Source organism: Phoxinus phoxinus, assembly GCF_949152265.1.
Source record: "Phoxinus phoxinus genome assembly, chromosome: 4".
Classification (NCBI taxonomy): Eukaryota; Metazoa; Chordata; class Actinopteri; order Cypriniformes; family Leuciscidae; genus Phoxinus; species Phoxinus phoxinus.
In genome coordinates, this window is record NC_136879.1 from 39,031,343 (window position 1) to 39,058,766 (window position 27,424).

General features: G+C 40.7%; 2 protein-coding genes and 1 long non-coding RNA gene across 6 annotated transcripts; 2 read left to right on the forward strand and 1 right to left on the reverse strand.

Annotated features, from left to right (window-relative positions):
• Positions 1–27,424, forward strand: part of LOC306997053 (uncharacterized protein) — a 59,987-nt gene that overhangs the window by 9,444 nt on the left and 23,119 nt on the right.
• LOC306997046 (uncharacterized protein) lies at positions 767–26,894 on the forward strand. Of its 5 annotated transcripts, none has more exons than XM_079610067.1 (3): positions 767–1,235; positions 3,093–3,341; positions 14,753–18,557. In XM_079610067.1, exons 2-3 carry the CDS (start codon positions 3,257–3,259, stop codon positions 16,018–16,020), a joined length of 1,353 nt encoding a protein of 450 aa, XP_079466193.1. In that variant the 5' UTR covers positions 767–1,235; positions 3,093–3,256; the 3' UTR covers positions 16,021–18,557. The 5 variants fall into 5 exon arrangements, with proteins under 5 accessions (XP_079466193.1, XP_079466195.1, XP_079466197.1 ...); XM_079610069.1 differs by lacking the exon at positions 14,753–18,557 and adding an exon at positions 25,610–26,894 and having other exon boundaries at positions 1,077–1,235; XM_079610068.1 differs by lacking the exon at positions 767–1,235 and adding an exon at positions 1,356–1,826.
• Positions 19,236–22,797, reverse strand: LOC306997075. Its single transcript, XR_013797256.1, has 3 exons — positions 22,532–22,797; positions 21,731–21,778; positions 19,236–19,487 (listed from the first exon to the last, which is right to left on the reverse strand). It is a non-coding gene; the product is annotated as an uncharacterized lncRNA (long non-coding RNA).

The window sequence follows — 27,424 nt, forward strand, 5'->3', positions numbered from 1 at the left end:
CCATCCGACTGTCTGTATATTAAACCATGTAACTTAATAACTTTAACTAGTTTAAAGGCTTTGAAAATCTTTCCTTTTATCACTGATGATGTTGAAAGCTAAAGTGATTATAATTTTCGTTATCTAAACGTTCAGGTTTAATCATAAATTTTCCTATCAGTTCTAAGAAAGACCTTATACCTTTAAAGAATGAGAGGTTAAAGAATAACAACAACTTTAATGGAGTCCGATTTATTATATATAATTGGATTCAGATAAATAACTGAATTATGCACGTCATCCTTCAACTGCTTTTTGTTCTGATTGTTGGTTCAAAATAGCAGCGTACGCTTCCAGCCCAACACTTTCCTAATCATGGACTTGAAAGTAAAAGTTGTCAGATTTACCATGTTCCAGTATAAGTTGGAGGATGAGTTTTATGAATTTTCCTAGACAAATGATATTACTGATGAAAGCCTGGAAACAGATACAAACATTAACTTTTATCTTCTGTCTGATATGCTGAAAACTGCTACGTTATTGTTTCTTTGTGCATTGTGTTACGAATAACATAAATTGCATTAAAATCCGAGACATTTAAAAAGGTCAGTAGTAGTTTGTATCCCTGGAAATGAATTTTAGTCATTTAACTTTTTTGTTATTGTCAACAGTTGGCAAATATTGCTGTAGTGTGTCTGATAATTTTTTTTTTTTTTTTTTTTTTTTTTTACACTGACGAGCACTCAGTGTCAAAACTCCCGGTGCTCCAGATCGCCAGTCCACCACTGCGACAGACAGCCAATTGCATGCTGCAAACAAAGTTTCGGAAGTGAAATACATATACATGTTGGATTCACTGTGCAAGGAACAGAAATATGACATGTTAAAATAGTGACACATTAAAGCAATGTAAAGGCAGACTAATAGATTAATAAAAAAATATTCGTAGCAAAATATTTTACAATTTTTATTCTACTTTTTAATCACTGTACACTGCTGCTATGATGGAGCCGAGCGTAGCATACATCTGTACTTTACTAGAGCACCCTCCATGATTAGAAGAATATGCGGCCCCTTTAAGAAAAATGACGCGCACTGGGGATGCGCAGAAGTGGGTGCGCAGAAGAGAGAAGCGTGAGAGACGAGGCGAGCTGAAACTTTCACCATTTGAAGCTGAAAGCGACTCTGTTAACGATCGTGAATGAAGGACAAGTGTGGGATGTTTTCAGAGGAGACTGTATATTTCTAGTCTGCAGGTGAGAGATGTTCACAGATTACAGAGTTTAACATTAAACAGCTTAGTTTACGTGTTTAAGCCTTAAGGGCTGATGTAATAAAATGCGTTGTGTGTCCAGCTTGTTTATTATTTGATTGTAATGTTGGTAGAGAGTTTTTCACAGACTCTGTTTCAGTCTGTTGTTGACATCAATAAAATGTGCTTAAAGGGCATATTGCAGGTTAGAGTACCCAGTGCGCCAATGTATAGAACAATAATGTAGGAACTAGATTTAAATATAAACATATACTTATAAAACGCTATTTAGGCTTCTGGAGTCGTTTTTGTGAGAAAATTTTACTTCCGCATTTGAAAACCGCCAAACCGGAACTGACGTAGCATGGGGGAGCGCGGTCAAAGTAAACAATAGGAAAGCAATGGATCGCAATGACAGTTCGGACGCTGAGGAAATTGTAGCCTAAATGTTTACTCGTATGACAGACCTCAGCCATATAATTATGAGCCTTATATGAAGCCAAGAGAGTAGACAGGTCAGGATTAGACAAAACAACGGTCAGAGGAGACGCATTGAGCTGTGGTGTGAGGAGAACAGGGCAGGAGTCGGGTCTCGGTGAGAGAACAGTGTTAGCTTATAGATGTATTCACGTTAGCCGACGATATGTATAACACTATGCTCAGTTCACAATATTGTAATTATGTGTCAGGCAATAGCAAAGCTAGTATTTAGACCCTTACCTGCACGTGTATGTCAGCCATTGGGAGACAGTTTCCAGAGAAAGAGGGACATTTTAAAGGTTTTGAATGGCCCCACTTGGTGATAATGAATAAAAAAATAATCACAATCACAACTTTCTTACTGTATAAAATTTTTATATGTAGAAACAGCCAACACAAACATTAAAATTCGGAGTACAGATTGAAAATGAACATTATATTATATTATAATAATAATAAGTGTCGGCTGCAGACTTGCAAGACATTACAAGTTTATGGAGGATACGTTAATTATTAAATTAAGACAAGGCACATTTTGTAAAACAAATGTACAATAAGTGATCTCTGACGGATCCGTGAGCGTCATGTTTCCCACCGGTGGCCGACCCACATGCTGACAGCGGACCGGGCGACCCGATGAAGGAGCCGGGACAGTGTGCACATATCGCCGTCATCATATAACGTAACGTTAACTCATCATATAGCCGGGATTATAATCATGCAGTCTATAGTGAACGCTACACACTACCGCGTTTTTCAAAGCAGACACAGAAGCGAAGTCCCATCTCTTACCCTGCACAAAACGCACACAAACACGGAAGAAAGCACCATCCTTTTTCTTGTTCGGAAACCTGTGGACTCGATGTTCTGACAGGCCATAATTCACAGTCATTTATCACGATAATTATTAATTGAAATACAATAACCACCGAAAACACACTGAATCACGACCGCTTCAACATAATACCAGCCTATTCTGCACTGAGCGAACGCAGACCCGCCAAACGACTCCCCATTGTGACGTAATATGACGCGATGGTGAAAAAAAAGCGCTTTTTCAACACGGTCAAGGAAACTGTCACGTTTTCTACTAAATTTGTGCCCTTATGTCTGGCAAAACAATTTTTAATCATGCATTTACTCTTCATATGGTATTTTCATACAAGGTTATATATTAATTCTGAAAAAAAAAAAAACCTGCAATATGCCCTTTAATGTGCCAATTTACAGAAGATCTCAGACATCACTATAATGAATGAGGTGAAAACAGGGAACTTTTGGAGACAAAGAGGTTTATCAGCAGCAGTTAAACATGATGGTTCTGTTATTTCTCTCAGATTTTGGACAATAATGGAAAAAAAATTATCTTTGGTTTTTCCAGATCTGGTCCTGTGGGCGTCAGTATCACACATTGATCACAGTTCACACCTGCAGTGAAGCCCCTCCCACAACAATTCACCAAAAAATACTGGGAATATTCCCATCATCCTACAAGAGAAGGACAAACTCCAGGAGTAGCAGCTGAAATCTGTGTGACTGTTAAAGATGGAGTTTATTAAAGAGGAGATTGAAGACATGAGGGATCCAGAACCATCCAGAATAAAACATGAAGATACTGAGGAACAAATAGGTTGGTGTCCATTCTTGATTCTTCATTGTTGACTGCTTTAGTATCTCTGAAATATGGATGACAAATGATAGAGAAATGCATCTAAATGATCATAACCTAGTTTTAATCGTATTAAAGGCACAATATGTACGGTTTGTAAATTAACCCTCTTGGGGACCAAGGTGTTTTTGGGGTCCTTGAGATGTTTTGACATGCCCTGATATTTGTATTTTTTTCAGTTGCTTATAAATATATTAATGGCAAAGGTGTAATTACACTCTATTTAGCATGAACATGGCTATCATAATATGTGAGCAACATGTATGTACATGTTTGCATTTTTTAGAGAATATTATTTATGCGTGGTTATTAAAAAAACTCAATCTTAAATTTTATAATATAAGACCACAAACGACCAACTTCACATATTCCCACAATACTTTTGACTAATGGATGTTGTCGGCTAGAGTGTTTACTTCAAAATGATCTGAAAATCATCCGGGCTAATCGTTCACATTAAACAATAGATTGATTTAAATTTTGTAAGACACTTTTTGTTTGGAAAGGCAATATGCAGGTGGGCGTGAATGATCCAACAAGGTCATGAATAATGTCCTCATTCACACCTGAGGAGACAAAGACCTGCTAATGCTGCATACTAATCAGCATTTCATAGGTGTCACTAAGCCACAAGAAAGAATGCAAAGACAACACACACATATATATATATACACACACACACACACACACACACACACACACACACACACACACACACACACATATATATATATATATTAGGGCCGGGACTCGATTAAAAAAATTAATCAAATTAATTAGAGGCTTTGTAATTAATTAATCGAAATTAATCGCATTTTAATCGCATATAAATATTTGACCTGAGAACAGTGAGAAGTAATTTTTTTCACATGGATTTTTAGTATACCATTGAATAATGACTGAATACATAAGCTTAAGCAACAAAATATTGTTTATTTTTGTTCAACCAAGTCCAGCAGACCAGAGATGTTCCGATTCCGATACTAGTATCGGAAATGCCGCCGATACCAATAAAAATTCTGGCATCGGTATCGGCGAGTACTTGTACCCATGTACCGATCCGATACCATTTTCATTAACAATACCTAGTTATTGCACGCTAGCTTTGCTTAACGCTGCAAATCGGAGATCAAGTCTTTTTCGCTGCTCTAAACAGTGGTTGCCCGCGGCAACACAGGAAGTTGTGCTGTGTCGCCACAAGCAACCACCGTTTAGAGCAGTGAAGAAGAAATTAACATGTCCGCTGTTTGGCAATATAACCGACAAAATTATCGAGTTTATTGTTCTGGATGACCAGCTGTCAGTCGTCAAAAACGTTGGATTTTGCCGCTTAATTTAACATTTGGAGCCCCGGTACAGTTTGCCTGGTTGCAAATACATCTCTGAAACAGCGCTCGCTAAGCTACTCGAGACAGCGCGTGAACACATTTTATGTAACGTTAAACTAAAAGATGTGTAAACAATCAGCTTTACTATCGACATCTGGAGCTGCGACGCGACCCCGCTGTCTTTACTGAGTTTGACAAGCACACTGGGTGGGCACAGTGACGCCGTCATCTTTAAGTTTTAAAGAGATTATTTTCTTAAATTATTCATATATAATTTTTTTGATTCCTAGATTTATTTGTTGTGCTGTTTTTTTATACAGTTATATTGTAAAACTAAAATACCTTTTTCAGTTCACAGTATTAGATTTGTGGCTGCATTTGAAGTTATTTTTCACTTATAATAATATACTACTGTGAAATGTGTCAGATAATAAAAAAATACTCTAGTTCACTATGTATTTGTTCATGTTTTATTAAGGGATAAGTCTGAAGCACACCATAAAATAATTATATCAATTCATACAGGGCTAGTATGAATTGCAGCTGTATAGATACACACCCAGGTATCGGATCACTACTCGGTATCGGCCGATACCCTGAGTCCAGGAATCGGTATCGGGAAGGGAAAAATGGTATCGGAACATCTCTACGCAGACCAGTGCTATTTTTGCCATTAAAAGGATAGCTCACTTTGAAATTAATTTTTGATATGTTTTAGCTTACCTCAAGGGCATCCAAGATGTAGGTGTCTTTGTTTCCACAGTATTTTCAATTTTGATATTTTTAGGTCAAACCGTTCTTGTCTGACAGTCATATCATGCAGGTCTATGGTCAATGTCTCAAAGAGCATGCACAGAGTCCAAATTAAAACAATTCCCCATCGTCCAAATTAAACAATTCCCCATCGTAAGTACATATTGATGGCCTAAGACACGAAACGAGCGGTTTGTGTGAGAAAACGAACAGTATTTATATAGTTTTTACCTCTTGTAACACAGCCACGTCCAAAGTGATCTGAGGGCGCGGGCGCTTCCTGGTGTGTGTCGTGTGCGCAGACTGGTGCATAGATGTATACACTAGAAGTCACCTTGGCTACGGCAGTTCATTGGAACGAATGTCTTTAATGCGAAATCTAGTGTATACATCTATGCACCAGTCTGCGCACACGTCACACACCAGGAAGCGCGCGCGCCCTCAGATCACGTTGGACGTGGCTGTGTTACAAGAGGTAAAAACGATATAAATACTGTTCGTTTTCTCACACTAACCGCTCGTTTCGTGTCTTAGGCCATCAATGTGTACTTACATTTACGAGTCATTAAGTCATGTTTAATTTGGACTTCTCTGTGCATGCTCTTTTAGGTGGACCCCATAGACCTGCATGATATGACTGTCAGACAAAAATAAGTGCGATTAAAATGCGTAAAAAAATTTATGCGTTATTTTTTGTGTAATTAATTAATCTTAATTACCGCGTTAAAGTCCCGGCTCTAATATATATATATATATATATAACTACAGAATTGGTTCAGAGTTGGAAAAATCTTGAAAAAAAGTGTATTTTTCCACAAACTGTGTATGCTTGTAAATTGTATAATATCCAAGGTAAACATTTCTAGTAATTGTGCAGTTAATTCTCATTCGTATTTTCAGAAAGTTTTGGATGTAGGCTATCCTCTCCCCAAATTTGTCACTAATAAAACACACAAATAATTTAAAGAGAAGGCTTAAAATCTTAAACCTTTTAAGATTTTGTTTGCACCTTGTAAACTAGGTTTTGATGTGGCAGTAAAAACTTTATAATCTATCCAAAACGAAATGTTGTCTTTCATATTTCGTCTGTAACATATCGTTTTTTTTTAATTATAAAAGCATAAATGGCATAAATGTTAATTTGCAGTTTAATATGTTGCTTATAAAAAGACATTTTATTTCAACGTATTCAGTCGAGTTTTACTCATCTCAGTAGGCAATATAGATAGTTCTCTTACGTAGAGTTCTCTCCTACTGCGTCGAAGCGACGCTACGGGAAAGATATTTCTTTTTCGAGATTGAAGCCTAAAAATTAATCCTTAATTTTGTAAAATATGTAAAACGCTTTTCTGTAGCATACAACCTTAGGCGGAGCAAATCGCGCGCCCATTGGCTGCTCCGCCAGAAAAGCACAGCCTATGCGAGGCCAGTGACGCTGACCAATGAGGGCGCTTCACGCCCTCTGCGTCACCTCCCGCCGAAACGGGCGTGGTCTAGGCCTATAAATACGAGCATAGCTGTCTCCACTCTGATTTTCTATTCTTCACGAAGCTACACGCATCGTAGGACCGGATTCGAGCCACCACAGCCTTCTGAAACAAGCACCTCAGCAGGACGCGCCCTTACCTGAAGCCGCTGGTCATCGCCGCCTTCAGCCACCGTTCCCTGCTGCGCTTCTCCGGCGTGGAATATCCTTTACATTATGTGTGTGTGTTTTGTGTGTGTGTTCGCCGTCGCGTCACACAGTTTTTCCACCACTAAAAGAGCCGAGCGTCTTTTTCAAGATGCCTCGCACCTCCTGTGGCTCGTGTAGAGCCCCGCTCAGCGACGGGGACCACGTGCTTGTGTTTCCTGCCTGTGAGGATCACGCAGCTTCAGCTCTCATCGATGGCGGCTGCCATCACTGTGATTTGATGCCTACGGTGACTCTGCGGACTCGCCTGGCGTTCATTTACTGAAGCTGCATCTTGCCGCCCGCTGTAGTGCCGCGCCGTGAAAAGCGCCGTGCTTAGCGGAGCCCGGAACCTCCCTCCACCACGAGGTGCTCGCCGCTGCTGCTGCCAGCTTCTCCGCCCGCTTCGCTGGACTCTCTGACCGACGGACAAGGGCCGCTGTGTGCCGCCGCGTCCGTCATGGATGAGGAAGGTGAAGCCGCGTCTGTGGAGGACGACTGCTGTTCTCTCCTCGCTTCGGGTAGCGAGGGATGGGCGAGCTCCGAGGATCTCCCCTCCCCCGCCGCTCGTGAGCGTCGACGGAGAAAGACCAGCATCGATGCGCTTACCGGCTGGATGGCTGTTTTTCTGCAGAGGAACGTACGTTACCGTCCTCACGACCCGCGCCTTTTTCTTCCTGAATTCACGAAGAAATCGCGGAGTCCCGGAAAGCCCCGTTTTCAGCCAGGATGCGCACTTCTGCTTCGAGGAAAGCTACAGTGTTAAAATCCCGCCGCGGCCGGATTTCACTAAAATGTCTCGCTCGCACAGTCCCAACATACGCGACCGTGCCAGTGTATTTTGCAGTCACCAAATCGGCATCAATGCCCGTTTGCCTGCACACAAACGCCGTTTTCACGACGCCCCAGGTAAATCTGAAAATGTATTTTCTGGTGTCCCGGCCACGGCCGATGGTGTGATGTGTGTATCCGTAATGCCCACGACCTAGTGCCCATTCGTACACACAAGCACAGCCCTACACAATACAGGGCTTGCACACATAAAATCGACTGTTGTCGATTGTGCATCACATGTAAGTTAGTGAACGTGCCCGCTTTTCAGTGCCCACAATCACTACACACTGCATGTCCCGTGGTTTTCTGTAAAAACGAAACGAATGCACGGTCAGTCGGTTCTGATAGACAGTACTCTCTGTGCTACACGGTGTCCCGGCCACAGCCGATGATGTTATGTGTGTAACTGTATGCCCACGACCCAGTGCCCATTCGTACACACAAGCGCAGCCCCACACAATACAGGGCTTGCACACATAAAATCGACTCATGTCGGTTGTGCATCATATGTAGTGAGCGTGCCCGCTTTCAAGTGCCCACAATCACTGCAAGCTACATGTCACACGGTTTCTATGAAACGAAACCGATGCACGGTCAGTCAGTTCTAATAGACAGTACTCCCCAGTGCTATAAATGTACCCGCGTTCACGCACCCACATTTATTCTCAAACATGCCGAGCCGTACGGGGCTCGCACCGCGCGCTCTCTCTCTCTCAGCTGAGAGAGCTGAGCGCGCGCGGGCTGCCCGCTCGATTAAGCGCGCCCCCGCATCATACGCTGCAATGGCGCCCATGTTACAGCACACGGCTGCTCTCGTGTCGCCACCATTTCGCGACCAGAGCCCGGTTTTTCAACCCGTGCAAGCACAGCCCTGTACAACACAGGGTCTGCACACATAAAATCGACTCATGTCGATTGTGCTTTACATGTAGTGAGCGTGCCCACTGTCCAGTGCCCACAACCACTACACACTGCACGTTCCGCGGTTTCTGTAAAAACTAAACCAACGAACGGTCAGTCAGTTCACAAACACAGTATTCCCGGTGTTATAAATGTGCCCGCTACCACGCGCCCACATTTATTCACAAATATAACGAGCCCTACGGGGCTCGCCCCGCGCGCTCTCTCTCTCTCTCTCTCTCTCTCTCTCAACTCAGAGAGTCGAGCGCGCGCGGGATGCACACTGTGTTAAGCATGCCCCCCGCCTCAGACGCCACGGCGTCCATGTTACAGCACACGGTTGCTCTCGTGTCGCCGCCATTTCGCGACCAGGGCCCAGATTACATTCAACCCCTAGTCACGCGTGCAGATGCATGGGAAAGACTTCCTGGGGTCTCAGAATGGGTGCTAGAGACTATAAAAAGAGGCTATTCGCTACAGTTTTATCGACGCCCTCCCCGTCACACGGAGAGAGTCGAAACCACGGTAAAAACAGAAGTAGCACATCTACTTCGAGCCGAAATAGCGAAGCTATTGAGCAAAGGGGCCATAGAGCCTTTATCTCAAGCTCAGAGCGAAGGGGGTTTGTACAGCAGATATTTCCTGGTACCGAAGAAAGACGGGGTCTCAGACCCATTTTAGATCTGAGGCATCTGAACAAAGCGCTAACAAAGCGAAAGTTCAGAATGCTCACGACCAGAAAAATCCTCGCGCAGATTCGCCGAGGAGACTGGTTTATGGCAATAGATCTGAAAGACGCGTATTTTCACATACAAATTGCGTCACGTCACAGGCGATTTTTGAGATTCGCCTTCGAGGGCCGGGCATATCAGTACACAGTCCTGCCATTCGGCCTGTCTCTAGCACCTCGTACATTTACAGTGTGCATGGACGCGGCGCTGGCACCCCTGAGACTCCGAGGTATTCGAATTCTGAATTATTTGGACGATTGGCTGATTCTAGCTCAATCGCCTTCAGAACTCATTCGCCACAGAACCCTAATACTCGTTCAAAAACTCGTAAAAAGTTCACTGTTTCCCAGTCAAAGGATCTCCTTATGGGACTGGAACTGAACTCGCTGTCTATGACAGCACGGCTGTCATCACGGCGCAGGCGAAACACCCTGCAGATGGCGAAATCCTTCCGCAGCGGTCATATAGTGCCGCTCAGGAGATTTCAAAAAATGCTAGGCCTCATGGCCTCAGCCTCGGCAGCGCTACAGTTGGGCCTGCTGCGCATGCGCCCACTGCAGTTCTGGCTGAAAGCGCGCGTACCGCGCCGAGCATGGGTTCACGGTCGTTATCGCCTCAAGGTCAATCAGGAATGCATTTCAGCTCTGACACCATGGAGAGCGTCAGACTGGTACCGGTCAGGTGTAAGCCTGGGAACTTCCTCGAGCCTGAAGGTGGTGTCCACGGACGCGTCCACCTCAGGCTGGGGAGCACTGCTCGAAGGCAGACCGTTCTTTGGCCAGTGGGCGGAACGAGTCGAACTACCGCACATAAACTGCCTAGAAATGACGGCAGTGGACTTAGCGCTGAGGCGCTTTCGTCCTCGGATAAAGGGACACCACGTCCTGGTCCGTTCGGACAACACGCCGGTAGTAGCCTATATAAACCGCCAGGGTGGCGTGAGATCCCGGAACCTCTTCAGGTTGACGGAACGCATACTGGTGTGGGCCCAGCACAACCTGCGCTCGCTGAGAGCAATGCATGTGCCTGGTCATCTGAACGTAGGACCAGACAGACTCTCACGGAACAATGTTCCTACGGGAGAGTGGTCTCTACACACACAGACAGTGCGTCTGTTGTGGAAAACGTTTGGCAGAGCGGAAATAGACCTGTTTGCAAACCAGGAGAACGCTCACTGCCCGGAATTCTTCTCAAAGAGCACGAACGCGCTGGCCAGTGTCTGGCCCCGCCGTCCGCTCTATGCTTTTCCCCCTGTCTCACTCCTGCCTCAAGTGCTGGAGCGAATCAGGAAAAGCGGATGCGCAGTGCTTCTTGTAGCACCATATTGGACGAATCAACCTTGGTTCCCAGTTTTGATGCGGCTGAAGAGTACTTCTCGCAGGCCATGGGCTCGATTTTGCATCCTCGCCCGGATCTATGGTCCCTACATGTGTGGGCCATAAACGGGTACCCACTAACCTCCCTAGAGGAGTGTTAGACAAGATCGAGCAGGCTAGGGCCCCGTCTACTAGACGGCTCTACGCTTCCAAATGGTCGGTGTTCTCTGGTTGGTGTTTAGACCGAGGTCTGTCACCACTTCAGTGCGGGGAAACGGAGATTCTCTCCTTCCTGCAGGAGCTATTGGATAAGGGAAGAACCCCATCCACGCTCAAAGTCTATGTGGCAGCCATATCAGCGTTCGTTAATCCAACGCTTGGCCGTTCACTGGGCAGAAACGACCTGGTGGTCCGTTTCCTTAGAGGAGCCAGGAGGTTAAATCCTCCAAGGCCTCCTTCAGTCCCCGTTTGGGACCTTTCTACGGTGTTGAACGCTATGAAAGGGGCCCCTTTCGAGCCTATTCACTCAGTTGACATGAAGCACCTGTCTTTCAAGACCGTGTTTCTTTTGGCTCTCGCTTCAGTGAAGCGTGTGGGGGATTTGCAAGCGCTCTCAGTCAGAGCCTCTTGTATGGAGTTCGGGCCTAACGACTCTGTAGTCGTGTTGAAAACGAAGCATGGGTACGTACCTAAGTCCCTCAACACACCGTTCAGGGCTCAGGTCATCTCCCTGTCGGCTCTGCCGGCCTCTGAGGACGGAAATAGCTCCCTTTGCCCGGTCAGGGCATTAAGAACTTATGTGTCCCGCTCCGCTGTTTTTCGACAGACGGAGCAGCTCTTTGTTTCGTTCAGTGGACGCTCTAAAGGGCGAGCTGTGACGAAACAGAGTCTGTCTCGATGGGTAGTGGACGCCATTGCGCTAGCCTACGCATCTAGAGGTTTGCAATGCCCTCTGGGCATCAGAGCACATTCTACGAGAGGCATGGCCTCTTCGTGGGCTTGGTATAGCGGAATCTCGTTACAAGATATCTGTATGGCGGCAGGCTGGGCCTCTCCGTCTACATTTATAAGGTTCTATAACCTAGAGGTTCCTGCATTGCAGGCTAAACTGCTCTCGGTCTAGAAGACTGTGTATAGTGTTCCTGCCCTGCGCTGCGGTCCAGGTCACTTCAATGTTTAAGCATCACTCACTGACAATGTGTCCCATGAGCATGCTATGACCCCTCATATATATCTATATTTACATATATATGTTATCATGCCTTTAGGGGCACTATAATAAAGGGATGATGCTAATCCTAGCCACTCTCCCTATATAACTCTTGGTGTAGGCGCTTGTATACCAGGGCGCGAGTGCCCTCGGGTGTCTGTGTCGGTCCAAGAGCACGCACGGCGTGTTACAAGGGTTCCCGTAGCGTCGCTTCGACGCAGTACGAGAGAACTCTACGTAAGAGAACGTACTCGGTTACTAACGTAACCTCGGTTCTCTCTAGGAGAGGGAACGAGTACTGCGTCTCAGGCCGTGCGTGCCCACACTGTGTTGCTTCAGTGACGAAAATCAGAGTGGAGACAGCTATGCTCGTATTTATAGGCCTAGACCACGCCCGTTTCGGCGGGAGGTGACGCAGAGGGCGCGAAGTGCCCTCATTGGTCGGCGTCACTGGCCTCGCATAGGCTGTGCTTTTCTGGCGGAGCAGCCAATGGGCGCGCGATTTGCTCCGCCTAAGGTTGTATGCTACAGAAAAGCGTTTTACATATTTTACAAAATTAAGGATTAATTTTTAGGCTTCAATCTCGAAAATGAAATATCTTTCCCGTAGCGTCGCTTCGACGCAGTAGGAGAGAACTCTAACGTAAGAGAACCGAGGTTACGTTAGTAACCGAGTACGTTTCATTCACACACAGACGCGCGAGCTGTAGTAAACAACAGCATGCATATGTGCCGTTCATTCATTCAAACACAGAAACGCGATTCAAATTTAAACAGTCTTTTGCGGTTTGCAGACACCACTTCATATCGCGATTAGAACAAAGCACTTACTGATGATCTGCAGCTGGATCCGTTGTTAGGCTACTCCAGCACGTTTGAGGTAAAATTTCCAGGATTATCACGATATTATTATTCCTCACTACAGTGTGTTATTCCAGCTGTTGTGGGCGTTGACTGGTTTGCGTGTGTTGCCTCAGATAATCTGTGTTTGAATAGCAGCGCGCTCTCGATGGGCGTGTCACATTAGCAGATAATGAGATGCCAGAACGATAATGAGAACGGCTGATATCTCTCTCTTTTTATATAGATTGCATAAACAGAGAATATTTCTTTTAGTTTTGAATTAGATAATTTAAAACTACACACTTGATTATAGAGATATATCGCCCGCGCGTTTGCCGACCCCAGAGGGTTAACATATCCAAAAACCACTAGAACACAAATTTTATATAATTGTCTTGACTTGTGTACCTGCATTATCCAAAAAGTTTCCAACAATGTTTAAATCCAGAGAAATCCATGTTTTACCTTGACTCAAAGACAACACTATTTTGTTAAGAGGCTAACACCGCATAATCAGAGAGAGTTTTCTCCATAATACATTCTAAAATCAAGTGCATGTCATTAAGCAAAAGTTATTTATTCATCCAGCTTTTATTAATATGATATTCTAATATCGATTTAGGTTCTATTTACTTACACGACAACAGCGTTTTGGGCGCCTGAAAACGAAAACTTTTGAAAACGGGCTTAGAGACGTGCTTCAGAAAAAAAGTTCACGGAGACGGAGAGGCAGAAAGCACACCCTGTATATTTTCTTTATTTTACAAAAGCACAATGTTTTATTTCTATTGTAAGTGGACACATAAAAAAGTAGACATTTTAACAGCTTATTTTTTCATATTTCATAAGTCTGTACGACCAAAACTGACAGAGTATTTTAGGTCTATTTTGCTGCTTTGTAAAAAAAAGCGAGGAATCGTTAGTCGTTTTCACGGATCCATGTGAATCGGTTTGACTATAGTGTCGTCTGTACGTGGAAAACTCAAAGGAAAAACTTCTCAGTTTTAAGCTTATCATTGTCGTGTAAACATACTCTTAATTTCTTGCATTTGCTCCTACGGCTCTCGGCCCGACCTGCTTCATATCATCATAACGATAATAAAACTTTAATACACTCCATCATTAATGAACATGATTTCTGTCGGATTGCTTTCCATCGGCTGTATAGGTGAAAATGACAACCCCCATGAATCCGCGCGCATTCACGGTGTCATCAAGCTACGCATTTGTTTTAAATAAGTGACCTCCAGTGGTGAAAATTACATATTGTGCCATTATTACAATAATGGCACAATATGTAATAACAATACATTATTGTTACAACAAGTGAATGACACAAATGACCTTTGAAAATCAAAGATACTTTAGTAACACTTTACAATAAGGTGTCGTGGTAACATTAGTTAAAGTATTAACTAACATGAACTAACCATTAGCAATACATTTATTACAGTATTTATTCATCTTTGTTAATGTTAATAAAAGCTGTTCATTGTTTGTTCATGTTATTCAAAAATGTTAACAAATAACTTTTTATTTTAATAATGTATTAGAAAATGTTGAAGTTAACATTAAGAGTAATAAATGCTGTAGAAATCCAGTTCATTATTAGTTCATGTTCACTAAATTAGTTATCGATGAATGTTATCGAATGAAACCTATTTGTAAAGTGTTAGGCTACCGATTCTTTATACTGACACAGACATGTGTCTTGTTTTCTGCCATGTTTTTTTATTTCTTTTTTATATTGAGCTGATTCTAACTGTTTAATACATTTTATTTTAGACCAGCTGGAAGTGACAGAGCAAAGACAGAAACTAAATGACGTGAAGAAACACTGTGACTTCAAATCTCAAGGAACAAAAGCCAAAAAGCTGCACTCCTGCTCTCAGTGTGGAAAGAGTTTCCAGAATAAAGCAAAGCTTAACAGACACATGAGAATTCACACTGGAGAGAAACCGTATCCATGCACTCAGTGTGGGAAGAGTTTTTCTCGAGCATCACATCTCAGTGTTCATCTGCTCTGTCACTCTGGAGAAAAACCATTTAACTGTGATCAGTGTGGGAAGAGTTTTTCTCGAGCATCACATCTCAGTGTTCATCTTCTCCATCACTCTGGAGAAAAACCATTTAAATGTGATCAGTGTGGGAAAGATTTTATTTCATCATCAAATCTAAACCGACACCTGATAGTTCATTCAGACGAGAAGCCTCATGTGTGTTCTCTCTGTGGAAAGAGTTTTTCACAACTGAAGTATTTTAAACAGCACCAGAAAATACACACCGGTGTGAGAGATCATGTGTGTCTCTGTGGGAAGAGCTTTACTAGAGCTGGTGAACTGAAACGGCACCAAAGAATTCATACTGGAGAGAAACCGTATTCATGCACTCAGTGTGGGAAGAGTTTTTCTCGAGCATCACATCTCAGTGTTCATCTGCTCCGTCACTCTGGGAAAAAAGCATTTAACTGTGATCAGTGTGGGAGATATTTTATCTTGTCATCAGATCTAAAAGAACACATGAGAGTTCATTCAGACGAGAAGCCTTATGTGTGTTGTGACTGTGGGAAGAGCTTTACTAGAGCTGACAATCTGAAACAGCACCAAAGAATTCACACTGGAGAGAAACCGTATTCATGCACTCAGTGTGGAAAGAGTTTCAATCAAGCATCAGGTCTCAGTGTTCATCTGCTCCGACACTCTGGAGAAAAAACATTTAAATGTGATCAGTGTGGGAAAGATTTTATTTCATCATCATATCTACAACTACACCTGATAGTTCATTCAGACGAGAAGCCTTATGTGTGTTCTCTCTGTGGAAAGAGTTTTTCACGACTGGACTGTTTAAAACTGCACCAGAAAACACACACCGGTGTGAGAGATCATGTGTGTTGTGACTGTGGAAAGAGCTTTACTAGAGCTGACAATCTGAAACAGCACCAAAGAATTCACACTGGAGAAAAACCTTACAAGTGCTCATATTGTGACAAGAGTTTCACTCAGTCTGGAAACCTGAAATCACACGAGCGACTTCATACTGGAGAGAAGCCGTAATACTGTACTCAGTGTGAGAGAGTTTCAGAGATCATCTGGTTGTTCACTCTGGTAAACGGCACCAGAAAACACATGATGAAGTGAGAGATCGTGTGTGTTGTGACTGTGGGAAGAGCTTTACTACATCTGGCAATCTGAAACTGTACCGAATAATTCATACTGAAGAAAAACCTTTCAGGTACCGTACTCACATTGCTCATATTGTCTATAAATTGTAATCATTATGTTGACAACTTGTAGTAATTACTTCAGTGAGCTCATTGTTTCTGCCTTAAATTGATACATTGTTAGCTAACTACATGATTTGTGTATGTACATTTCTGAAATGCATAACTTGGACAGTCACCTCTGATAACTGATCACTATAAATTGTAATATAAACAAATGCATTTTCTGTAAAGCTGCTTCGAAATTATATGTATTGTGATAAACGCAATACAAATAAATGTGAATTGAATTGTGACAATTTTTTGTGCAAACCAGTCAACTCTTGCAGTGTAAATAAAGTCATTGTTGTAGTTTATTTTCTGTCAGGATTTATTGTGTGCTAAATCGGTCTTTCTTGAAGTAGATATATTAATGCAATTTTCAACTTGACTAAGTGTACTATATTGTCTTCTGATTGTACATGGAATTACGAGAAAAGGAACTTTTGTCTTGATTGATGTATTTAATTGACCCTTCGCTAAGCCCCGAACCCCTGTGTGAACCCCTCCTTAGTGTGGGGTACCCCAGGGTTCAATTCTGGGACCAATCCTGTTTTCCTTATATATGCTTCCATTAGGGGCAATTTAGGGGTGTGCGATATTACGATTTTTGATCGTGGACGATTAAAATGTCTCCACGATCTGCTTTTGAAGAAATATCGTAGGATCGTCCATTTTATCAGTTTGCATTTCTGGCGCCTCCGTCTCAACATACTGTACAGCGCGACGTATATCCACATGAAATGCAGAGGAACGGGACACTGTAGTTCATAAAAATGAATTATTTGCATGTGCTTTAAAGCCTTCCCAGTTAAACATGTCATTCGCTGCTGATGCGCTGTTCTAACGGGCGCTTTTCTGAGCGCAATAGACCCGACGCGCGCATGCACTAAAAGCCTGTCTAACAGCGCCCGTTACTGAACTAAGTAATCTTTCGAGTCTTATTGCGCTAATACTGTCAAATACACACAAGGTTTACATAAACAAAGTTGGTTATGTCTAAAGTGAAAGAACAATAGAAAAAATGAAGAAAAAATCTGCTTGTCAAATGCGTTTGGACTCGTTGCGCGCAGATCTTAAAGTGACAGTAGCCCTAATAGTAAACATGCTGCCGCTTGTCCTTAAAGGGACAGTTACCCAAAAATAAAAATTGTGTCATTATTTACTCACTCTCTAATGTTGTTCCAAACCTGTATTAATTTATTTCTTGTGCTGAACACAAAAGAAGATATTTTGAGGAGTGTGGCTAACGGTTGCTGGTCCCCATTGATTACCATAGTAGGAAAAAACTATTATGGAAGTCACTGGAGTACATCAACTGTTTGTTTACCCACATTCCTCCAAATAACTTTTATTTTCAACAGAAGAGGGAGACTTATTCGGGTTTAAAGCGGCTTGAGAGAATTTAAATTTTTGGGAGAACTATCCCATGTTAATAAAACAACAAAATACAAAGAGCATCTCACTCACTCTTGACTGATAACTTTAATTGCAGCTTTAATAAGAATCAATGTAAAATTTATACAGTGAAGTCGATGTTGTGTTTTATTTTCATATTTGTTCATTTAATTACTTTCTTCAATGCTGTTAAATACACCTGTAGCTGAAAAAATAAAACACTGTTTATTTAATTTGTATATTAAGTTGTGTATGTGTATCTTTGTTCTTAATTTTTAATAACAAAGACAATGACAAATATTTTTTATCTTCGCCACTTTGGCCTAAATGTCTGCCATTCTTTTTTATTTTATATGTTGTTACCTAAGGCTTTGTTTTTAAAATAGGGACATTAGTTTGGCTGTGATGCTCAGTCAATTGCAAAATAGTAAAACCAACATGAAAAGGAATCGTGATAAAATCGTGAATCGTGATTTTCCTGGAAAAAATCGTGATATGATATTTTTGCCATATCGCCCACCCCTACACCCAAGGCGTCTAAACGTTTTCTTTATATCTAGTGACAGTGATTATGTCGTTGGCTCAGATACGTACCCTAAACTTAGTCAGAAGATCTATAAATAGAAGGCATATTATGCTAGCTATGGGCTAGCTTGACAGTCCCACCTGTGAACCCCTAGTGTTTATTTCTAAGCTTTTACCTCCTTCTCCGGTGAAAATGTTGTTTGCAAACGTAGCCGACGCCGAGTAGGCTGCATGTCTTCAGTGTGATTATTGTTCATTAGTGCCAACTAGTTTTCCTCGTGATTGATTGTCATTGACACCGTCAGGCTTACCGGGAGAGGGAGTGAGTAGTAAGCGTCTGTGTCGCTGTGTTTGGCAGGTGTCTGTGTGGGCGGTGTCGTCCCATGGAAACTGTGGTGGAGAGCTTGTGTTGTAGGGAGGTGAGCGCGTTTTGGTCGCTGGTCGAGGACCTCACCCCGCAGCCAGCAGATGTAACGTGCCTACACTGTAAAAAATTCACCCGTATATTTACAGTAAAATACTGGCAGCTGTGGTTCCAGCCCTTTACCGCAATTTTACGGTTTCAACTATGCTGTAATTTCACAGTAAAGTACTGGCAGCTTTGGTTCCAGCCCTTTACCGTAATTTTACGGTTTCAACAATGCTGTAATTTCACAGTAAAGTACTGGCAGCTGTGGTTCCAGCCATTTACCGTAATTCTACAGTTTTTAATTTTACGGCTGAGCTGTAATTTCACAAAGTACTGGCAGCTGTGGTTCAAGCTATAATTCTACAGTATAAAAAAGTTAGAATATAAATACTGTTTTCTATTTACTCTATTGTCCGATATCTATTAACATCCCTATATAAATAGCATAATGTATACAGACATTCCAAACAGACTTTTTACTCAATGGAAAAAATAACAAAAAAATCGATTATGGTACAGTATTTGCCATTTATTTAAAACAGGTCACAGGTTTTAACAATATTTTCACAGACAAATTTGAAAAATACATTTTCAAATTCAATGAGAGGAACCAGTGGGTAAAACCAGAAACCTTACAAAGAGGAAAAAACTAACAAACAAAAAACAAAAAACAGCCAACATGTCACATCAGCATCCAGGTCTGAGAGGAAACCATTGAGAACCAATGGATGAAAAATCCTTGATAGAGGCAAAAAACTGCCAAAACATCCCAAACCTGCTTTTGAAAGATCTGACCTGAGAGGAAGTCCGGATCTGAGAGGATAATCAAGAGACCCAATGGGTGAAAAAACGTAGGAAGTCAAGAGGCAAAAAACAGCCAACACGTCCCACATCAGCTTTTGACACATCTGGTCTGAGGAAATCCAGATCTGAGAGGAAAGAAAATCAAGAAAATCTTAGTGGTTAAATAAATCACAAGGCAAAAACTAGTGATCACATATTCTACGAAGACTTTTAAAAGAGACATACAATGATCATGTTAATATACTTAAAGGATTAGTTCACTTTAAAAAAAACTTTTGCTGATAATTTACTCACCCCCATGTCATCCAAGATGTCCATGTCTTTCATTCTTCAGTCGAAAAGAAATTAAGGTTTTTGATGAAAAAATTTCTCCATATAATGGACTTCAATGGGTCCCAAACGGTTTAAGGTCCAAATGACAGTTTCAGTGCAGCTCCAAAGGGCTTTAAACGACACCAGACGATGCATAAAGGTCTTATCTAGCGAAACGTTCGGTCATTTCAAAAATAAATAAAAAAAGTTTAAGTTTTATAAGCACAAACGCTCGCCTTGCTCTGTTCTGTGATGCGCGTTCGTGACGTCATGTGATACACAATTACGTTGAAAAGGTCACGCTTCTATGAAAAGTAAAAATGTCTGTCCTGACGAAAATTTTCTTTTAGGCTTTTTAATATTACAACACCCAGGATACGCACACGAAATGGGCATTTTAAACGATAAACTAACACAAAGACATTTGAATATGTGTATATGGTCATTTGTAAACACTGACTCGGTACGGCAAGCGTGACCTTTTCAGCGTAATTGCGTATGAACAGAGCAAGGCGAGCATTTGTGCTTATAAAACGTAAACTTTTTTGTTTATTTTTTAAATGAGCGCACGTTTCGCTAGATAAGATTCATCGTCTGGTGTCGTTTAAACCCTTTGAAGCTGCACTGAAACTGTAATCTGGACCTTGAACCGTTTGGGACCCATTGAAGTCCATTATGGAGAAATGTTTTCATCAAAAACCTTAATTTCTTTTCAACTGAAGAAAGAAAGACATGGACATCTTGGATGACATGGGGGTGAGCAAATTAAAAATTTTTTTAAAGAGAACTAATCCTTTAGCTAATCATAGAGAGCAAATGAGGGTGTATGTTTGTTACAGCATAGAGGAAAAACATAAAAAACATAATCTTTCTGTTAAAGGGATAGTTCACTTTGAAATAAAATGTTGGTATGTTTTAGCTTACCTCAAGGGCATCCAAGATGTAGGTGTCTTTGTTTCCGCAGTAGTTTCAATTTTTATATTTTTAGCTCAACCCGTTCTTGTCTGTCAGTCATATAATGCAGGTCTATGGTCACTGTCTCAAAGAGCACGCACAGAGAAGTCCAAATTAAACCATTCCCCATCGTGAGTACACATTGATGGCCTAAGACACGAAACAAGCGGTTTGTGGGAGAAAACGAACAGTATTTATATAGTTTTTACCTCTTGTACACAACCACGTCCAAGTGATCTAAGGGCGCGCGCGCTTCCTGGTGTGTGACGTGTGCGCCGGAAGTGATCTCTCGTGCGTGTACGTCATTCATTGTTTACACAGAACAGAGATTGTAGGTAAGATGGCTAATAGAAATGGCACTAACTTGCGCTTATCCGGGATGTTTAAACCGACGTAAAAGAAAACAATTACGTATGGTTTCTTTCCGGCGCTTGCACTGACTAAGCCAGAACGCGTGCACACGTCACACACCAGGAAGCGCGCGCCCTCAGATCACTTGGACGTGGTTGTGTACAAGAGGTAAAAACTATATAAATACTGTTCGTTTTCTCACACAAACCACTTGTTTTGTGTCTTAGGCCATCAATGTGTACTTACGATGAGGAATTGTTTAATTTGGACTTCTCTGTGCGTGCTCTTTGAGACAGTGACCATAGACCTGCATTATATGACTGACAGACAAGAACGGTTTGACCTAAAAATATCAAAATTGAAACTACTGTGGAAACAAAGACACCTACATCTTGGATGCCCTTGAGGTAAGCTAAAACATACCAAAATTTAATTTCAAAGTGAACTATACCTTTAACAGAAAGATTATGGGGTCAAGACAAGATGAGAAAGTTTAGCTGTGTGTAAAAGAAAGTGATTGTTTTTTCCAGTTAGCCGGAAAGGAGTAGATAGTTAAGTGATTGAGTGTGTGTGTATTGTATAGAGATCTGTTAAGGTATATGTGCAAACAAATGTTTAAAGCAGAATAAGTACATTTGATAGTACAGTGGGGAAAAAGCTATGTGAACCCTCAACCTTTTGGAATTGGTTGGTTTTCTGCATTAATTGGTCATAAAATGTCATCTGATCTTCAACATGGCGTGAAACTCACCAAAGATTAGCTGTGTACAGTCTCAGTAAAACATCAAGTGACTGATTCCTAGAAAAAAAGAAAAAGAAAATAATTATTTTGAAATCTTTAACCAAGCAAAGACATTTAGCATGGAGCACGGAGAACATTGAATAGTGAAATGCCCCAGCTGTTAAGAACTGTCTGTCTGTATAAACGTGTTTCGCGCCGAAAAGTCGAGAATATCCGTCTCTGCCTCGTCTTTCAAACACAATCTCTTTGACTTTTTAATACTATGTCTATATGTGCATGTGAATCTCACAAAAAAGCAGGTACTCGCACCACTAAAACGAAAAAAATATAGGTTATATCTATTTTGCTTTGGGAATTTTAACAGCTTTACATTGTTTGCATGGAAACTAAACAAATTGACCACAAAATTTGTATTATTATAATGGATCTGGATATTTCGAGTAGTTTTGTAATTATTCTCCATCTTATGTGCATGATATTATGCGAATAAAATGCATCTGGTAAGATTCGCATCGTGTAACGTTAACGCTACAGAATCAGAAATCCATGTAAATCGAGTTAAGGTTACTACAAAAGAAAGCCAAACTAATTTCTAAATGGTAACTTAACTTTAACCAAGCAAAGAATTCACCGTAATAATCGGAGCTCAGAGAACATTCATTAACAGGCGAAATGCCTCAACCGTTGAGAGCTCTGTCTACAAAAACGCAATTCGCGCTCAGTAACTTGGCAGTCAAAAATACCTTGTAAAAAGGGCGATTTACAGGTGGGGAGCAACATAATAGAATAACAGCAAATAAATAAACTTACCTTGAACAGTGACCTTCATTAAAACAGCCCAGAGGAGTGTTGCGAAACAATTCTGTTCTTGACTGCTTCTGTTCAAAAATAGACCGCGTGAAGATGCCCCGCCCCCACGTGCTATTTTTTACAGTCCACGGCTGTTTTTTCCAGGAAGAAATGGGTTTACATATAAATGCTGTAAATTTACCACAAGTAATTAATTTATGGAACATAGACTGTAAAATTACAGGATTAAACTGTTTATTTAAATAACAGTATTTTACTGTTGGAAATTGGCTGTATTTTTACAGCAATTTTTAACAGTGTAACGCAGCATCCTGGATTAAACCATTTTGTCTATTTATTATCTACTCTTTCTCTTTCTCTAAGCTATCTGTTATGCTATGCTATGTTATCTCTCACTATCTATGCTATGCTATGTTATGTTATGTTATGTTCTATCTATCTCTCTATCTCTCTATCTATCTATATCCATATATTTACATATATATCTGACACTGTCACTCTTTCACTAGCTGCTAAGTTACTCTCACTACTTGTCTCACTCTCTCTCAATGGTATCAAGGCAGGCCGTCTGTCGTCCAAAAGCGAGTACCTCAAGTGATGTCATGCAATGCATTGTGGGAGAAATAAGAATCATCGCTAACCTGTTGCTAACCGCTAAAATATCACCTACTTTTCCTTATTATATTTCTTTTTTGTAATACCCTACAACATCAAATACAATGGATAACGGTTTAAATGTTTATTACCAACTAGAACATTGCCAAAAAATAAATAAAAATACACCATGGGCTTTAAGCTTCGAAGCTCAAAAAATGGTATTTGGACCAGCCCTACTTCTTTCCACGACGTGCCTAAATTCAGGGTCTGAGTGTCAGCAGCATAATCAATGGAGAAATGCTTCAGTCTATCTGTATATGTGTGGAAATTTACTATGGTTATCTATTTCTTAACAAATCAGAATCATGTAACCTGATGCAAGGATGTAGCTTAGATCTTTGTGAATTATATATTTGAGCGGCGTATGAACTCCTACTGCCTGATGAAATTACAAACTATCTTCAGTAAAACTTTTCTTCAATTGACTGCACTCTTGACTCCGGGTCTTTATTCATCATATCTGGTGCTAGGTCTTTAACTGTATTATCCCCTTACAGTAATCTAAACCTCCAATATGCTATTATTATGGAGAAAACTGATCCTAGACCAGCAGTTATGAGCAGTTTTTCTCTCTAAAAACAATCAAAAGCTTCAGCAGGCAGTGGTTTGAGTGAGAACTCTTGTCCAGCCTATGATTATTTTGTTCTTATTCGGTTTTATTTATGAATGGATTTACTGCTGTTTTCATGAAACTGTTGGCTGATAATAAATCACATTTAACTTTGAGGTCCAACTTAATTCACCAAGATCTGCTCACTTTAAAGTTTCTGGCCTCGCCACTGCTGTCTATATCTATGCATATATTCAAAAGAAGACTATAATTAGGCAGCAATTACATAATAAGGGAGACATGTAGAAAAACTGTAACTGTAATCGATTAAAGATGAATATATTGTTGAATCCATATATTATATGTATTATTATTGTGCATTATTATTTAATAGTGGTTTTGGTCCATAACAGTGCGGAGATGTGATTTACTGAATGCGGCCCCTTTAAGAAATATGACACCGCGCGCACTGAGCATGTGCAGAAGAGAGAAGCGCGAGAGCCTCTCTATTAGTTTTGTTTTCTTTCTTCTCTCTCTCTCTTTCTTTTTGTTGTTTCCTTTGACGCTATTATGAATGTAAAAGTCGAACACGTTGTGATTCACTGTTAGTGTGTTATAGTAATGTTGTTGTTAATGCAATAAAAAAGAGAGAAGCGCGAGACGAGCGCTGAAACTTTAACCATTTGAAGCTGAAAGTGACGCTTTTAACAATCGTGAATGAAGGACAAATGTGGAATATTTTCTTCGGATGTCGTATATTTCCAGTCTGGAGGTCATTGGTGTTATATTTATCATGTAAGAATTGATGTTTGTGTTGTCTAAATGTATATTGTACGTATTGTAACGTACAGAGAATTAAATAGTCATTATTTTGATCAGCTACTATTCAGTCTGTACATATGATTTCTGTTATCTTTGTTAGATTCCTGTTTAATTCATATATGAAGAATTTAACCTCTGACTTTTTTCATCCTTATAAAATCTGGAGTCACATAAAAATGAACAACCTTCATATAGAGCTGCTTTAAATGCTACTAATATAACCATGTCAAAATTATCAATATTTCTAAAATCAAGCAGTCATTTAAATGAAGTGTAATGATTACAGTATTTCAGTATAATCTCAGTAACCTTGAATTTGGTAGATCTAGTGTCCTTCACAACAATTCACCAAATAAGAAAGCTTTAGTTCAACCGTCAATGGCAATATATGATACATTAAATAACGAGCAATATATGATTAATTAATTATTCTGAAAATATATTTAAATTATCATAATCTTGTATAGTACTTGTTATCCACATTTTGATGGTCGTGTTAGATTATTTCCTTTTGTGCCATCATTCTCAGTCCCTTAATCAATGGTTGATTTCTGTCGTCTAATGTTAGATTTCTGATTAGTTTATATATTAATTGAATAATATAATATGTGCCCTGTTTCAGCCTTATTATATATGCTACTAATATGTAACCATCAAAATGCTCTATATTTGAACTAAACCAAAGGCACCATATGTGTTTACTGTTAAAGTAATCCAGTATAAATTCAGTAACTTATCTTTGATTTTTCCAGATCTGGTCCTGTGGGCGTCAGTATCACACAGTGATCACAGTTCACACCTGCAGTGAAGCCCCTCCCACAACAATTCACCAATAAATACTGGGAATATTCCCATCATCCTACAAGAGAAGGACAAACTGCAGGAGTAGCAGCTGAAATCTGTGTGACTGTTAAAGATGGAGTTTATTAAAGAGGAGATTGAAGACATGAGTGATCCAGAACCATCCAGAATAAAACATGAAGATGATTTTTAATTCTCACATGTAACCTCATTGAACTGATTCTAACTTATTAATATGTTTATTTTAGACCAGATGGAAGTGAAGGAGCAAAGACAGAAACTAAATGATGTAAAGAAACACTGCGACTTCAAAACTCAAGGAACAAAAGCCAAAAAGCTGCACTCCTGCTCTCAGTGTGGAAAGAATTTCCAGAATAAAGGAGACCTTAAAAAACACGAAAGAATTCACTCTGGAGAGAAACCGTATACATGCACTCAGTGTGGAAAGAGTTTCAGACAAAAAGGAAGCCTTAAGACACACATGAGAATTCACACCGGAGAGAAAGTGTATACATGCCTTCATTGTGGAAAGAGTTTTTCTCAAGCATCAGGTCTCAGTGTTCATCTGCTCCGTCACTCTGGAAACAAAACATTTAACTGTGATCAGTGTGGTAAAGGTTTTAATTCGTCATCAAATCTTTCGCAACACCTGATAGTTCATTCTGATGAGAGGCCTCATGTGTGTTCTCTCTGTGGAAAGAGTTTTTCACGACTGAACAGTTTTAAACAGCACCAGAAAACACATGATGAAGTGAAAGATCATGTGTGCTCTGACTGTGGGAAAAGCTTTGCAATATCTAGTTGTCTGAAACAGCACCAAAGAATTCATACTGGAGAAAAACCTTACAAGTGCTCATCTTGTGAGAAGAGTTTCGCTCGGTCTGGATCCCTGAAACTACATGAGCGAGTTCATACTGGACAGAAGCCGTACCACTGTACTCAGTGTGAGAAGAGTTTCAAAGATGCAAAAAGTTTAAAAGATCATCTGAACGTTCACTCTGGAGAAAAGCCATTTCACTGTGATCAGTGTGGTACAAAGTTCATTTCGTCAAAACATCTGAAAAATCACCTGATCGTTCATTCGGACGAGAGGCCTTATGTGTGTTCTCTCTGTGGAAAGAGTTTTTCACGAATGAAAGGTTTTAAACTGCACCAGAAAACACACGATGGAGTGAAAGATCATGTGTGCTTTAAATGTGGGAAGAGCTTTATTAGAGCTGATCATCTGAAACGCCACCAAAGAACTCATACTGGAGAAAAACCTTACAGGTGCTCATATTGTGACAAGAGTTTCGCTCTGTCTGGATACCTAAAATCACACGAGCGAATTCATACTGGAGGAAAGCCTTAATACTGTACTCAGTGTGAGAAGAGTTTTAAATTCTGTCATTTATTTCTCCCCCTCATGACGTTCCAAACCTGTAAGACTTTTGTTCATCTTCAAAACACAAACGAAGATCTTTTTGATTAAATCTGAGAGCCTAATTTCAATCTGTTCATCAAATAAAGTGACCATGTCTCTTCAGAAAATGTTTGACTAAACTGCTGGATTCAAATGGATTATTTTTTACAATCTCTTAATGAACTTTTTTGAAGCAGGAAAGTGGTTATTGCATAGCTGTTGATAGAGGGACAGAAAGCTCTCAGATTTCATTCAAGTCGGATAATAAAAGATGTGTGGCAGTGGTGATAAGTATCTGTATAAGTAAGCAATAATTTACGTTAGTCCGTTGAATTATTAGAAAATTATGCACACCTGAGTTGGTAATGTTAGGGGCCTAGACAAATCCCTCAGTCAGTGCTAGTGAGAGCAGATCCCCGAGTCCATTGCAGTGAGAGCAAATCCCTGAGTCCGTTCCAGAGAGAGCAGTTCCCAGAGTTCTTCCAGTGAGAGAAGTGAGAGTCCGTTTTTCTCCGCTAGGGGTCACTAACCTCTTACAATAACAAAGGCGTAAATTGATGCTGCATAAGCGGAACGCATAAACTTGTTGTCATTCCGATGGATCTAATAATATATATATACAATAATCCATCCATCCATCCATCTTCTTCCGCTTATCCGG

Coding starts and splice junctions, on each gene's coding strand:
- LOC306997046 (XM_079610067.1), top strand. CDS start 3,257: ATGGAGTTTATTAAAGAGGAGATTGAAGACATGAGGGATCCAGAACCA. Junction 3,342..14,752: donor AGATACTGAGGAACAAATAG/GTTGGTGTCCAT, acceptor ATTTTATTTTAG/ACCAGCTGGAAGTGACAGAG.